The 14,505-nt window shown below is 34.8% G+C and overlaps 3 protein-coding genes across 7 annotated transcripts in view; 2 read left to right on the top strand and 1 right to left on the bottom strand.

Annotated features, from left to right (window-relative positions):
* The window catches only part of LOC100867562 (uncharacterized), an 8,344-nt gene extending 2,459 nt beyond the window's left edge, over nucleotides 1-5,885 (top strand). For 2 of the 4 annotated variants that reach the window (XM_012485143.3, XM_086916564.1), the window contains 4 exons: nucleotides 1-2,981; nucleotides 3,534-4,378; nucleotides 4,470-4,613; nucleotides 4,943-5,885. The exon at nucleotides 1-2,981 is cut by the window's left edge and continues 721 nt beyond it. In XM_012485143.3, coding sequence (XP_012340597.2) covers nucleotides 1-2,981; nucleotides 3,534-4,378; nucleotides 4,470-4,613; nucleotides 4,943-5,164 — 4,192 coding nt within the window. In that variant the 3' untranslated portion in view covers nucleotides 5,165-5,885. The remainder of the gene's footprint in view (nucleotides 2,982-3,533; nucleotides 4,379-4,469; nucleotides 4,614-4,942) is intronic. The other 2 variants (XM_012485146.3, XM_012485145.3) reach the window with 2 other exon arrangements.
* On the top strand, nucleotides 5,825-10,843 carry Reps (RALBP1 associated Eps domain containing). Of its 2 annotated transcripts, none has more exons than XM_086916566.1 (5): nucleotides 5,825-6,496; nucleotides 7,201-8,479; nucleotides 8,569-8,633; nucleotides 8,974-9,070; nucleotides 9,162-10,843. In XM_086916566.1, the coding sequence occupies exons 1-5, from the start codon at nucleotides 6,323-6,325 to the stop codon at nucleotides 9,344-9,346; spliced, it is 1,800 nt and encodes a 599-aa protein (XP_086772692.1). In that variant the 5' UTR covers nucleotides 5,825-6,322; the 3' UTR covers nucleotides 9,347-10,843. The 2 variants fall into 2 exon arrangements, with proteins under 2 accessions (XP_086772692.1, XP_086772691.1); XM_086916565.1 differs by having other exon boundaries at nucleotides 8,869-9,070.
* LOC100871850 (glyceraldehyde-3-phosphate dehydrogenase 2) lies at nucleotides 10,832-14,459 on the bottom strand. Its single transcript, XM_012485149.3, has 5 exons — nucleotides 14,305-14,459; nucleotides 12,630-12,717; nucleotides 12,269-12,508; nucleotides 11,930-12,184; nucleotides 10,832-11,848 (listed from the first exon to the last, which is right to left on the bottom strand). Exons 1-5 carry the CDS (start codon nucleotides 14,427-14,429, stop codon nucleotides 11,420-11,422), a joined length of 1,137 nt encoding a protein of 378 aa, XP_012340603.3. The 5' UTR covers nucleotides 14,430-14,459; the 3' UTR covers nucleotides 10,832-11,419.
* Between the last annotated feature and the right edge of the window lie 46 nt (nucleotides 14,460-14,505).

Raw genomic sequence — 14,505 nt, 5'->3', positions numbered from 1 at the left:
CAGCGTCGAGAATTACAACGAATGGCCGTCCCAACCGCAGATCACCCCCTCCTCCTCGACGGACGTTCTGTTCAACATAAAGGCGACCGCGACCGGGACGACCACGAGCACCGACGATGAGGGGAATCGGGAAACAACGGCGGGGGGGAACAACGTCGTGCTGGAGAAAACGAACGTGTCCACGGGCGTGTCGGTCAAGGCCCAGCAACAACAGGAGGAGCATTACTCGGACGAGTCGTCGGCGAGTTTCGATTTCACGATCGAGGCCGAGAAAATGGTGTCCGCACTCTGCAATATATCCTCGAACGATATAAACAAGGAGGAGGGGAAGCCGGACAAGTCGAATTCGACGCCTTTGTTCAGCGGCGCGGGGGACACGGCTTCGAACAAGAACGCATGGTTCACGGAGTTTTGCGCCGATTACGGGACGGGGACCTCGATAGCCGTCCAAACGGACGGCCCGTGCGTGGACAGGGCCCAGTATCAAGAGTTGTTGAGAAAAGTGGTGTACTGGGGTTGCACGGAGGCGGAATTGGTGTTGAACAACAGCTCGAAGACGAATCCGAGATGCGGCTGGTTGAGGAGCTTGTCCACGGCCACGAAAACGGCCGTGACCAAATCGTCCACCTGTTTCCCGATATTTGCCGGTGACCGGGTGTTCGTCGCCGATCTGATCAACGCTTTGCTGCGCATAAGCAACGGTTGGCTGATACTCGACAATTACTTGAACAAGCAGCATTACCCGAGCCTGAACGAGAAATTCGATTGCGAGTTGGTCAGGTGTTTCCGCCTTTGGGAGGAGAGCACCCACGAGCTGTTGAATCAGATCGTCCAAACGTTCCTCAAGCTCGAGGAGGGAGCTGTCGTCGACCCGACAACAACTAATTTCAATACCAACAACGAGCAAACGAAATCAGAATCATTCGGAACCTCTTTTCCAGGTGACGTTTCAGTTTACACGAATCGCGACTTGTTCGATCCATCCTCGTCCACGTCTATCATCGCTACCGCCCCGTCGAAACAGAAGGTGGCGGCTGATAATAAAAAGGACGGTGGCCAAGAGGTGGCGTGTTGCGGCGGCAACTCGGTCGGCCAATTGTCCGCCTGCGGTAGCCTGCGCAACTTCACTCTTTACGGCCAGGCTGAACAGAAACAGCAACAGCAACAACACTCCTCCTCCTCCTCCTCCCAGAAAGAGTCGAAACTGCGAAGTAAGTGGACAATTACCGAGCTACGGAATCTAACGACAACCACGACGAAATCCGTGCATCCCGTGCATATATTCTGTTCAGGGCACGCGAAATCCGGGGGACAGGCGAACAGTAGATACCGTTCGAGGGGTAGCTCGTCGTCGGGGAAGAACGAGACGCCTACCCAATCGTTGAACGCCGAATTCTTTCACCTGAGAAGCAAGATACTGACCGAGAGCAATCAAGACTCGTCCTCGAGGCAGCAATGGTTGTACCACAACAAGGAGAAGAAGCAAGATTTCCCCGAGGCCAAGGTCTCCTCTCCCTCCCCCTCCCACGTGGCGGAGAACGTGGACGGTATATTCAGATTGCAACGCCAATTGGACGTGGAGAATTGCGAGGCGGGTTACGGGCAGAAATGTTTGTCGAGGGTTGAATCCTCCTTCCTCAATCCATCGATCAGCCTCGAGTCCATGTATTTCCCGGCAACGAGCGAGCACGACGCTTTCTATCCAGGTTACGCGGTTTGCCCGCCATCCTACGCATCCCTCGACTACAAAAGCTCGAAGACGAGCTTCGACTCGTCCACCCAGAACCACAACAACAGGAACAAGGCGAACGTGGATCTCGTGTACGTGGGCAAATCGTCGACCAGCCAATTGGAATTGGCCGCGGTACCCAAGGACAAGATGACGTTGCTCAGCCAGATCGAGCCGAGCATACCCGAAAAATCGTCCGAGGAGATGACCGCGAATTTGTCCGCTTGGTTCGCGAGCATGAGGAATCCGGACAATCCCCGCCAGATACCGTTCATGAATCTGGCCGACGTGAACGCCGCGGATACGATGGTGGCGGGCAGGGGGTCGGCCCCTCGCCAAGACATGTCCAAGAACACTATGGATCTGACCAATTGCATCAGACAGTTGCAGATAGACGCGAACCGCCAATTCCAAACGTTGCAGAACATACAGAGCGTGCAAACAGCCCCGTGGAACGCGTACAATTTGATCAACAATCGCGTCCAAGTGCAACAGGTGCCGGAGGAGTACGACAGCTCAGAGGACGTGAGGGTGTACATGAAGCCGGGCAGTTACAACGTGCCCAAGAAGAGGCATCAGAGAAGGTCGAACAGACGGTTGGAGAATTCGACGAATTCGAGGAACGTGGCGAACGGGTCGGGCCACAACGCGAGGAGTCATTACGCGGGAAAGGAGAAGTTCTGCGTGCCCGCGTCGTCCACACCGGTCTCGAGGCCAGCGGCCACGCCCACTTCGACGGCAGGCGTGAACAACAACGGGTCGGGCGCGATGAAATTACCGTTCCCCGCGACCCCCATCGTACCGCCGCCGACCTTCTCCCTCGAGAATTCGCCACGGATCTTGAAACGATCCGACGTTTCCAATTACACGGTGTCCGAGGACGTGACATGGAAGGCGGCCTGCGCCTCGGCCGAGATCCTGTTGGAGGCTTTGAACGTGAAGGATGATGGGGATTTCAAGAAGCCGGAAATGGAGAGGTCGGTGGACGTGGTCGGCGGTGAAAAGTACGGGTGCGACGATGGTGCGATGGTGGTTAAGAAAGACGACGACGCGATGATGGAGGAGGGGATAGTGGTGGAGCAAGCGGTGCAGGGCGAGGAGAAGTTGGAGGAGAGCATCTCGAAAAATTTGAAGGAGAACAACGACGGTGTATCGAGTTACGAGGCGTCCGAGGATGACTCAGGCTCCACGAATCATTTCTCACCCAACACAAGTATCAACGAAGTTTCACAGTTATCTGGTAATAAAAATGGTAATAATTATTATCGGTCGAAGCGCCATTTAAAAAAAAAAAAAAGAAAAAAAAAGAAGAAAAAAGAAAAAACGTTGCCTTTCTTGTTAGACGTTTCCTTTCCCCCCCTCCTCCTCTCCCTTTCTTTCTTCTTTTCTTCCTTTCTTCCTTTCATTCTTCCTTCCTTCCTTCCTTTCTTTCTTTCTTTCTTTCTTTATTTATTTTTTTTTTCCATCCCGGTTTCGTTTTACGTTTTATGTCGAAGTGAAAGCAGTCAGAATCTTGTATTTGTTTGTTTTTTAAAATGAAAGATGAAATTTTAAAATCTCGCTTTTAATACTAGAAGGACGGAAATTTGAGAGAAATTTTTTCAATTTTCACGTTATCACGAATATGACGTATAATAAGACGTAAGATAATTAAACAACAACAACAAAATATTAATTTGTTTTGAGAAAGTGAGACGAGTGTTATTTAAAAAAAAAAAAAAAAAAAAACGTGTCACGTTAAGGCAATACTTCCGTTCTTCCAGCATTAAATATCGCAATATTTTATGCAGCTACCCGTTAACAGGTTCTAGTAAAATGAATGTAAAAACGGACTCGTGGTTAATCAAAACTTTGAACAACGCTAACATGGCAAATAAGCAGAAACGGCGGAAAAACAACGCTGTCCAGCAACATAGCTCCGAATCGTCGAACAGTTCGGTGACAGAGAACGAGCAAACGAATCCTATCGTCTCGTTGGTGTCCAACAGTACGATAACGACGGTGGCGACAACGACGACGACCGTGAAAAATCTCCAACAGACGATATGCTCGAGGAAAAGTTCATGCGTCTCGTTGAACAACGACCAGACAACGTCCGAGGAGACGGAACGTGTCGTGGGGAAAGCCACTTATTCCGAAACTGTGCGCCGCTGCGCCTCCTTGAGCGCTTCCTTCTCGGAGAAGAAAGAATTTTCCAAGAAAAGCAAATTAAACATTGCCAATGTGTCAACGATTTGCAGCACTGTGATACCGATACCCGGCCGTAAATGTCAGAGAAAAGATTTCGAGAAATCTTACTATTTGTTGCATAACAGATCCCGCAAGTGTTCCGGGAAAAAAGCAACGAAAAATTGCGAGATCGATGGTGATTCTCAATCGGTGGAAGGAACGTTGAAATCGACGGTCGCGGTGAAGCACGGGAAAAAGAGGGAGAATGCTGGATGCATCGAATTCTTGGATGGGAAGTATGGTGGGAAGACTAGCGACAGAGGTTGGTCCGTATGGTACAGTTCGAAGAGGAAACAGAGTCTTAGTCCGCTTGCGCTTAGCAAATTGGAAATGATACATCAAACGGTTTGGCAAATGGATGAAGCAGAGGTTTTCAAGTGTCCATCTTCGGGGGGCAATAATCAATCTTCTACATACACGGTCAGTTTTTTTAGGTTAATAAGGTTGGTATGTTTATATATGTGTACGTGTAAGTGTGGTGAATTAATATTTTGCCGATATTTCCTTTTAGATCGAGGACTATTGTAAAGTCATTAAAAGTCCAATGTTCCTAGAAACGGTTGAATACAAATTAAAGAATCGAGTTTATCATAAAGTGGAACACGTCGTTAGAGACTTTCGTCGTATTGTTTATAATTCAAAATTATATCATAAGGTTTGTATCTTGGGTTGTTTAATTCTTGAAATTTTGTTCAAAGAATCGATCGAATCGATTGGAAATGATCTCGATGAAATGAAGAAGGGGATTTGAAACTCGCGGTTGAACTTCGGCTCGGCTCGGCGATAATCGGACGGGATCGGCTAAAGACCTTAATAACCATTACTATTACTGTCTTTTAAGTTCTCGAATCGATTGCGCCCGATTATTACCGAGTCGATACGAAATGATGAATAAAAGTTTTGAGAGTTTTTATCTGATTTTCAAAAGTTTCAACTTCTATTAAAGAAATTTACTTTAAATTTTTATCAATCGTTTTATCGCAGGATGATCATGATCGAGTAAAAGTAATCGAAACACTATCGAAGAAACTCGAAGAACTTTTCGAGGAACATTTCGCGAGTTGGGACTTCGATAATATTAGCGGTAGTCCAAGGGAAAGTTCACCAGTGCTGCATCGATTTAAGACGGCTGGACAAAAACCGGTAACTGGACGTTACGGCAATACGAAGAAATGTCAGTCTTCTTCGATTACCGAAAATATATAATATCTGCCATTAGTAATATGCTTTTCTGCGACATCGAACTACACTTGAGGAATTATCGTGCCTATAATTCATGGTGACATTTCATTACGCATTTGCAATTCATATTATTATTAGATTAACAGATAAACTAATCGCATCGAGTTTATGTAAAATTGTTAGATTCGAAATTAAGTATATCTGTAAGGATCGATCATAATAATACGCTCTAGTCACGCATCAGTTCGTATTGTTGTCACAACGTAAGCGTTCTACGGTTTTTCTTTCGCATCGCAGTTTGCTACGTTCAAACAATTTTCGTTTATTTTCAAAGAAGCGAAAGTTTAAACGCTTAGTTTTCTGGTACATACATCCGTATAAGATAATGCATCTTAAATGTGAAACAAAACGATAGTTACATTTACCTTTTTTATACCACTGAATTATATAACAAAAAATAGTTAATGACATTGCAATGATGATAGTCTAAAACTTGACAACACTTAATTAAAAGAGAATAATTCGACGCTATTTTGTCCTAGCAAGATTAAAACACGATTAAACAAAAATAGTGGGAAAAACGATCAAAATATTATAAGAATAAAATAATTTTTCATTTGTAATATTATCGTTATGCGTGAAATATATTACATGAGAATAAAAAGAAGACAAATATTATAATAGCAAATTGTACTGTCAAGCAAATAAAAGATTGACCAAATAAAAGATTTAGAAAAATTAAAAATCCCGCGTTATCATCATGGAAGAAAACGCATGCGCAGTAAGAATACTTATAATCCGATAAAGTTAATGCGCACATACCGTAGAAACGTCAGTTGTACAGTTCAGATAGTGTGCGCACATGAATTATAATAATGTCAAACACCGAAGGAATAGAAAGATGGCGGTCGAGCGGTAATTTTGTGATGCATGGGATGTAGTCTACAAATGGTGTCTTACGTTTCCAAGGGATTTATCAAAATCATAACATTATCGTGCAATGTGACTACACACTGATCACGATCGTCCTGTGAAGCAGACCGTGTCAAGAACGGAAGAACAACGAACAAGAGGGATAGAAAAGATAGAAAGAGAAGAGGAGAGTACAGAAAGAGAACGGACCCAGTTTGTACGTAACGAGTGTAAAAGCGGTTCATTGCTCTGCTCTGATTTGTCGCCAAGATGGATTGGGAGTCGATCACGATGGCTAGTCTTCACCTAACGATGACCGAACATCAATATTATGAAGACATATTTAGTTATTGCTGTGAAAATGCAGACAGCGACAGTGTACCGGTCATCAAAGTTGCCGAACTATTACGCTCGGCAAATTTACCAGGAGTTGTCACGATGAAGGTAAATTACATTTATTCATTGCATGTAGTCTGTCAATTGTTAGTTTTCCGTCATATGTACAATTGTAATATTAAAATCATAGAATCTTTTTAATCATAATGAAGTGGGCGTTTAATTTGTTTAATATAATGTGATATCGGCAAATTATGAAAGCTCATGAAGGTTAGGATTAAAGAATTATTATGAGAAGATTACAAGCATTGTAATTAAATTATGAACAAAGTAGTTAAATGTCTTCATAATTTTAAATTGAAAATAAATCAAATATAATATTTTTCAACTATTGCTTTTAACATGTTAATATTAATATGTTATTGTTATAAACATTTTAAAAAAAATTATGATAGAGAAAGTTTGTAAATGAAAATTTAAAATTCAAAAAAATTTAATAACAATGTTTTAAATATTTAAAAATAAATATTTGATAATTTTATATATTTTATAAATAATTTATATATAAATAATAAATAATAATATCTATAATATAATATAAACATTCGAATTTTTTTAGTAATTTTTAAAATAAATATATAATACAATTATATATTAATCTAATTTGTTATTTTTTAGGGAATATTTAATATAACATTTTTAAATTGTATATCTCAAATATAAATATATTTATATATTTAAAGCAAACAAATTTAAATAAAATTAATTAATTATGCACAAATATATAATACAAAATATATTTTAATTTATAGATATTGGATATCTGTTTTGGAACTGAAGCAGCACACATTGGTACACATCTTGGAAAAAAACAATTCTTTGTGCTATTAAAACTTGTAGCAGCTCATCAAGCAGGACTTAGTATCCGTAAAGATATAATTACTATGCCTTTAGATGTTATTACATTACCAAGATTTACTTGGCCTGCATCTGGAGAAGAAGATGGTAGAAGAAGTTCAGATTCAAATAGGGCTATGAAGAGTCATCGCCATGCTCCTGAAAGTACTACAGAAAGTGAAAGTGAAGCAGAGTCTCCAAGAGAAACTGGTGGTAGTACAGATTCTCCAACACCAACGAATAGTATAATACAGGAGAGAAATAATGATATAGGTGGTGAAACAATATTAGATTCTGTGTCTGGAGGTTGGCAAGGATTGTTGGTATCCGAAGAACAAAGGCAATTACTAGGAACTGAAGAAGAAAGTTCAGAACGTCATAGCAGTGATGAAGGTGAAGGAGATGGTGATGGCTCAGGATTTCCACCTGAAGAAGTATGGATAATTAGTGATGAACAACGTGAATATTATACTACTCAATTTTCACAATTACAACTTGATCCAGAAGGACTTCTACATGGTTCCATAGCCAGGACATTTTTTGAAAAGTCTGGACTTCCTTTAGGAGAACTTAGTCGCATTTGGCAACTAGCAGATATTACCAGAGATGGAGCATTAAGTTTACAAGAATTTTTAGTGGCTATGCATCTTGTTGTGTTACGAAGAAATCATGTGCCTCTACCTGATGTTTTACCTCCACCATTATTAATTCCTTTGCTTAAGCAAAAGACTGGTCCACCATCCATTCCACCAACTACTACTACTCAAAAAACTCCACCTAATACTTCTGGTACTCGTGAAAGAAATAAAGAATGGACAAAATTTGTTGATTCGCCGACTGGAACTAGCAGTTCTTTAACTAGTCCAGGTTTACAATTAGTAAATTTTGATTTTCAAAAATCTGCTGTTGAAAAAGATCCTAAAATTCTGCATCCTGTACCATTGCGTTTGACACCTGAAGCAGCAATTCTTGCTTCTGGAGCAAATGGCAACACTAATAGCTGCACTACATTAGGAGATGATGATCTCCAACGTACTGCAAGTGCATTGGTGCAACGACCTCTCATTAAAAAACCACCTCCACCTCCTGAAGAAGCTATTATAGTAACTCCAAAGAAGGAACCACCGCCTCCACCACCACCCAGACCATACAGAACACATGCAAGAAGTTCTAGTCTTGATCTTAATAAATTAGGTATATGTTGCTACCAATACTCTGCGATACTTTTCATCTGTGGCTGAGAAAGCAAAGTTTTACGCTTCAAACTGTCCGCGTTCTTGTAGGGAAAAATGGTCAAAGTTTCCTTGGAGCACCTCCGCTAGTTCCACCAAGAATCTCTCCTGGAATTGTAAGTATTTTCACATATTTTTTTTTAAAAATCTATTATGAAAACTCAATTATGAAATGTTTAAATTAAAATTATTAATAATGAGATCTACATTTAATTAAGCTGCTTTTACGGATCTGCACAGTAGATATTTCAGATATTTTAGATGTTGTTAACAGTTATGGATTCAGAAAGTTAAAATGTGTAGGCAAAATTATTGTTATAAAGAAAATTTTGTCATATATCTCTACTACAGACTTCACCTCGAAAATTGGTTGGTCAAAAAAGTGAGGGAGAGGGACAAAAAGTCCTAAATGAAAATCAAGGTTTTGTTGCTGATTTTTCTCACTTTTCTCCAAAGAGCGAACTACCTGAAAATTCATCTCTGGAAACTCCACAATCACAACAATTTACTGGTGTCTGTGGTGCGTTTCATATTTATAGAAAACCAAGTCCAAGTAAGTCTTTTATTTATTTATTTCATTAAAATCTTATATATCTTATATGTTATATATATGGATTCTAAGATATTGTAATTTTTTTTTATAGAGCGAGAAGGTGGAGATGAAGAAGCTCCCAAGGATGAAGTGGAAGAATCAAAAAAATTAACATTACAAGAATTAAGAGAAAAAAATGCCGAATTGCGATTAGTTTGTGAAGAATTAACACGAGAATTAGCTAGCGCACTTCAAGAACGTATAAATCTTCGTGCAAAACTTTTACTTTTAACATGATGTAATTTGTTATTATCTTTAAAGACTCCAAACTGTGAATTATCGATTTTTCCTAAATTTGTTGTAAAATCGAATATCTCATGTGTCATGCTAGTCTAGAATATTTCTTTTTGCAAAGTTTCATAACAGTTAGCGTAACCAAAAATTAATATTTTAAAACCTATTAATAAAAATTATCTAATTATCTAATTAACTATTCAATCTATTTCCACTGTCGGTTACTGTTTAAAAAATTAATTAGATTTCTAATATCTTTTTATATATTTTTAATGTTTTAGAGATTGTGTGATTATGTGATTTGCTAATATATTTATAAATATTTTAATTCATAAAAAAAATAGATGTTTTAATTGTTAGCAGAAATATTAAAAAAATATTGTTAACAGAAGTTCTCTATGGTTACGCTATTCATATTTTATTCTCTTTCACAGATAATTCCAACGTGCATTATTAGAAATATGGATACAAATATTGTAGTAACATCTGCCACTCTCTAGTATTCAAATGTTACACAGCATTTTAACGTTCAAATAATTTTAAAACTTATATTTTTTATGCATAAGATTTTGCTAAATTGCTGAGAAATAATTCTTTATATATCAAAGAATTTTTAAAGTTGAACAAAAAAGTCGCATCAAAAGGGGAAAGTGGAGAGAGAAAGAGAGAGAGAGAGAGAGAGAGAGAGAGAGAGAGAGAGAGAGAGAGAGAGAGAGAGAGAGCGAAAGATGGTTACTGTATACTATAAAACTATGAAAAACATAGTATAAAACGAGTGATGAATGTTTATTGTTTATGGCAACAAAATAAAATTGTATTTTCGTATCGCTGTACAACCAAATTTTTCACAGCATGGCATAACAGATTGGTATTCTTAAAGTGTTACAATATATTTCATTTCGTGATGATGATAATTGTACATAGCAAATAGAATTAAAACAAGGAATGAGAGAAAATGAAATCTGCAGGAACAGAACATTCAAATAATAAATATACTTTAAAAAAACCGTTAATACTTTTAATCAATTTGTACGTTCTATTTTCTCTATTCTATATAGATTATTCAATTGTATTTTTAATTGTAATACAAAATGTTACATCAAATTATTGTTTTCATAAGTCATACGATTTTATTTGTATATAAAGACACTGTTCTTGAAATTATTCGATATTATTATAAAAATTAATTTAATACTACTGAGAAATGTTGAATTATTTCTTGTGCCATACGATATAAAACTTTAATAACATTGTAATTAATGTTACTACCATTTCTTTGATGGTTAAAAACTTTTGTTAGAATTATTTAAAAATATTCCAATTAATAATTATAAGAAAATCTTTTTGTAAATGTACAAAAATTGTACAGAAAGTATATGACATTAACTGTTGATTTATTCCATTCCTATTATTCATTGTAATCTTGTAAAAATGTACCAATATATAGTTGGAGATAAAGAAATGTTTGAAAAATTAAATAAAGCACTCTTAGTTTCATAACAATTTTTATTAATATCAATAAGTTGAATGACAAATAATATTACAGAAATAAATCGGAAATTTTAAATTCTTAATTATAAATATTGATAAATGAATAAATGATTAAGAACAATTAAATGTAACATACATTACTTTTTTAATTCTAATTAATCGTAATTAATATATTTTTTATTAATTACTTTTTAATTGTATTACTTTTTTAATTAATTATTTCTTTAGGTAATATATAATATGAGAATAATTTTTGCATATTGTATATGTAACTATGTAAATTATATATATTTGCATATTTTTTATACTGTTTACGATCATATTTAAAAATCATGAGCGAAAATTTAAGTTAAATAACAAACTTTAAAAACTTTTTTTTTTTTGTACTTCTTCTGATTGATATCTATATAATATTAGTTATAACTATTTTATGTGCAAAAAAAATCTGCTAAAAATACTCTTATTTCACATTTTAATTTGCGATTGGAATCTATTGATTAAACATTATTTAGTTTGAAATATACATGCAACGATATGCTTATATAGAAACATGAAAATGTATTACATATAAATATGCAAAATAATTTACTTCTCTTTTGACTGCATGTACTTAATTAAATCAATTACACGACATGAATAACCATACTCATTATCATACCATGAAATTAACTTAACAAAATTATTATTCAAAGCTATACCAGCTTTAGCATCAAAAATACTGGCATGGTCATCACCAATAAAATCGGAAGAAACTACTTCATCTTCTGTATATCCTAAAATTCCTTTCAATGGTCCTTCAGAAGCTTCCTTTACTTTAGCTTTTATAGTTTTATAATCTGCACCTTTGCCAAGTCTGACTGTTAAGTCAACAACTGATACATTATGTACTGGTACACGGAAGGCCATACCAGTCAATTTTCCATCAAGAGCTGGAATAACTTTGCCAACAGCTTTAGCTGCTCCAGTTGCAGCAGGAATAATATTTTGACAAGCACCACGACCATCTCGCCATAACTGTAAAATAATAAAAAGAAATAAAAACATTGATATAGAAAAATGAGAAACAAAATATTATCAGAAAAAAATAAGACATACTTTTGCAGAAGGTGCATCAACAACTTTTTGTGTAGCAGTGACAGCATGAACAGTAGTCATAAGACCTTCAACGATTTCAAAATTATCATGAATAACTTTAGCAAGAGGGGCTAAACAATTGGTAGTACAAGAAGCATTGGAAACAATATCATAACTTGGATCATAAGCATCCAAATTAACACCACAAACAAACATGGGTGCATCAGCTGATGGTGCAGTAATAACAACTTTCTTTGCACCAGCCTGTAAATGACCCTGAAAAATAATTTAAATAATTAAATTATATGTATATGTATATATATTTTAGATGATATATTTTTAATATATATAAAAACATACAGAAGCTTTTTCCTTAGTAGTATAAACACCAGTGGATTCCACAATATATTCAGCTCCAGCTTTTGTCCATGGAATATTTTTTGCCTCACGTTCACTAAATACAGCAACTTTATTACCATTAACAATTAGTTGATCATTTTCAATTTTGACATCTCCTTTGAATTTTCCATGTGTAGAATCATATTTTAACATATATGCCATATATTCCAAACCAATGAAGGGATCATTAATGGCAACAACCTATTAAAAAAAATTATAATAATTTCGGAATAATAAAAACTGAATATAAAAATATTTATTTCATATAAAATATGGAATATTTTACATGAATACATTAATATATCAATAAATTATTTAATACCTGAGCACCAAACTCAATGGAAGCCCTAAATACAAGACGGCCAATACGGCCAAAACCGTTGATACCGATTTTACTCATGTCGTCGCAACTGGAAAATGAACGATTTAATTTTTGATAACATATTTTTGATACATTAAATATTCGTTGATTTTCATTAAATATATTCATAAATTTTTTTTTTGTTATCGATGTAAATGAAAGTAATCTCAATGTAAACGACATAACCTCAAAACAATTTTTTTAATTTATATTATTTGATGATGATATTGATGATGATACTGATTTGATGATATTATATTTCGATTTGTTATAATATTTTTTATCTCTTTAAATAGGAGGATATATTATATTAAATGAAAATATTTATTATATATGTATATATATATAATTTGTATAGAACATAATTGAAATAATTCAAAATCTATGATATATTTATACTAATTCATTTGTGTAAATTCAATTGTGTTTTGTTGTAAATATTGTTATTGAAATAAAAAAATATGGATAATGTAATTTGTGAATATAGATGTATCAAAAAGGACTTAATTGTTCATCATATTTTTGTTTTTAATATTAAAAATAATTTTTATAAATTTTCTTTATTACATCAAAAAATTTTCTATAAATTACAATAATATTGCATTTCAGATATTTGTGTTATTAAATTTCATTTAATATTAAAGGTCACTCAAGGTCAAAGATCTCTGAACATTCTCATCCAACTTGAAGGTGATGTTTTCATGTATTTCAATTTTTACAATCATATATATAAAAAAAATACATATTTTTTTATATTTTACGACTTAAAAGTATATTGAAGTTATAAACAAATGATGCAACATATTAAGTCATTCATAAATATTTATCATATTACTTACGATATTATTCTCTTGATTTGAATTTGTTTATAATTTAGTTTATACATATAAATATACGAATAAATGATTATATAAAAATATGATATAATGATTGAATGAAAATCAATATAATAATGAAGTTAACAGAACTTAATAAATATTTAAATTATTTTGAGTTTTCGAAAACATATTTAATGGATAAAAATATTAAAATATTTATATTTTTAAAAATATACTTTTATTTTGGAAGATAAAAAAATTATAATTAATTTTAAAATCCATTATTGAGAAAAAATAGTCACAATGACTCAATGATATGGAAAACTTGTAAAAGTCAAATTTTCCTAGAAATTATTTCATATTTAATGAAATCCTAAATTGATTAATTGATCAAATGCTAAAATTGATCAATCAATATTTTTGTTTCTAAATAATTAATATAATTAATATTTAATTAATTCATAGTAATTAAAGAAATTAACTTAAAGGTAAAACAAGTAACAATTGAAATTATGATTTTTTTCAATTATAAATTCAGATGCATTCAAAATAATAGTTTAAATAAAAAAATTATTGTAGGAATATATTGAATGACGTCATATCAACCGGTGAAAAATGTACATAATACATGCAACGTAATTCTAAATAGAAGCCTAATTTTGAATTATTTTATACTGGATATTATTTGATATAAATATCAAATGGTTAATTATCATTTATTAGACGTCATGTATCATAAAATAATATCATGAAATAAATGAAAAAAATTAACTAATAGAACGATGAATTAAAATTAAGATAAAAAAAACGTGACTTACCTCCTTTCACTCGGATCTGTGCAGAAGCAGTGTGTCATTTGAAGGGCAGAAAGCGGTAATATAACCGACAGCAATTTTAGGCGTATGCGCTGTAACGTAACCGTTTCTTTCATTTCGTATATCATCGATTATGTTCGGGTCACGTGATTAAATTTATCGACGTATTCAAACGCCGCCAAATTTAAATATTCAAATATTAAA

This window comes from Apis florea, unplaced genomic scaffold (assembly GCF_048593485.1).
Source record: "Apis florea isolate Af1SG1 unplaced genomic scaffold, ASM4859348v1 contig_3802_pilon, whole genome shotgun sequence".
NCBI lineage: Eukaryota > Metazoa > Arthropoda > Insecta > Hymenoptera > Apidae > Apis > Apis florea.
This window is presented reverse-complemented; position numbering and strand designations above follow the sequence as displayed.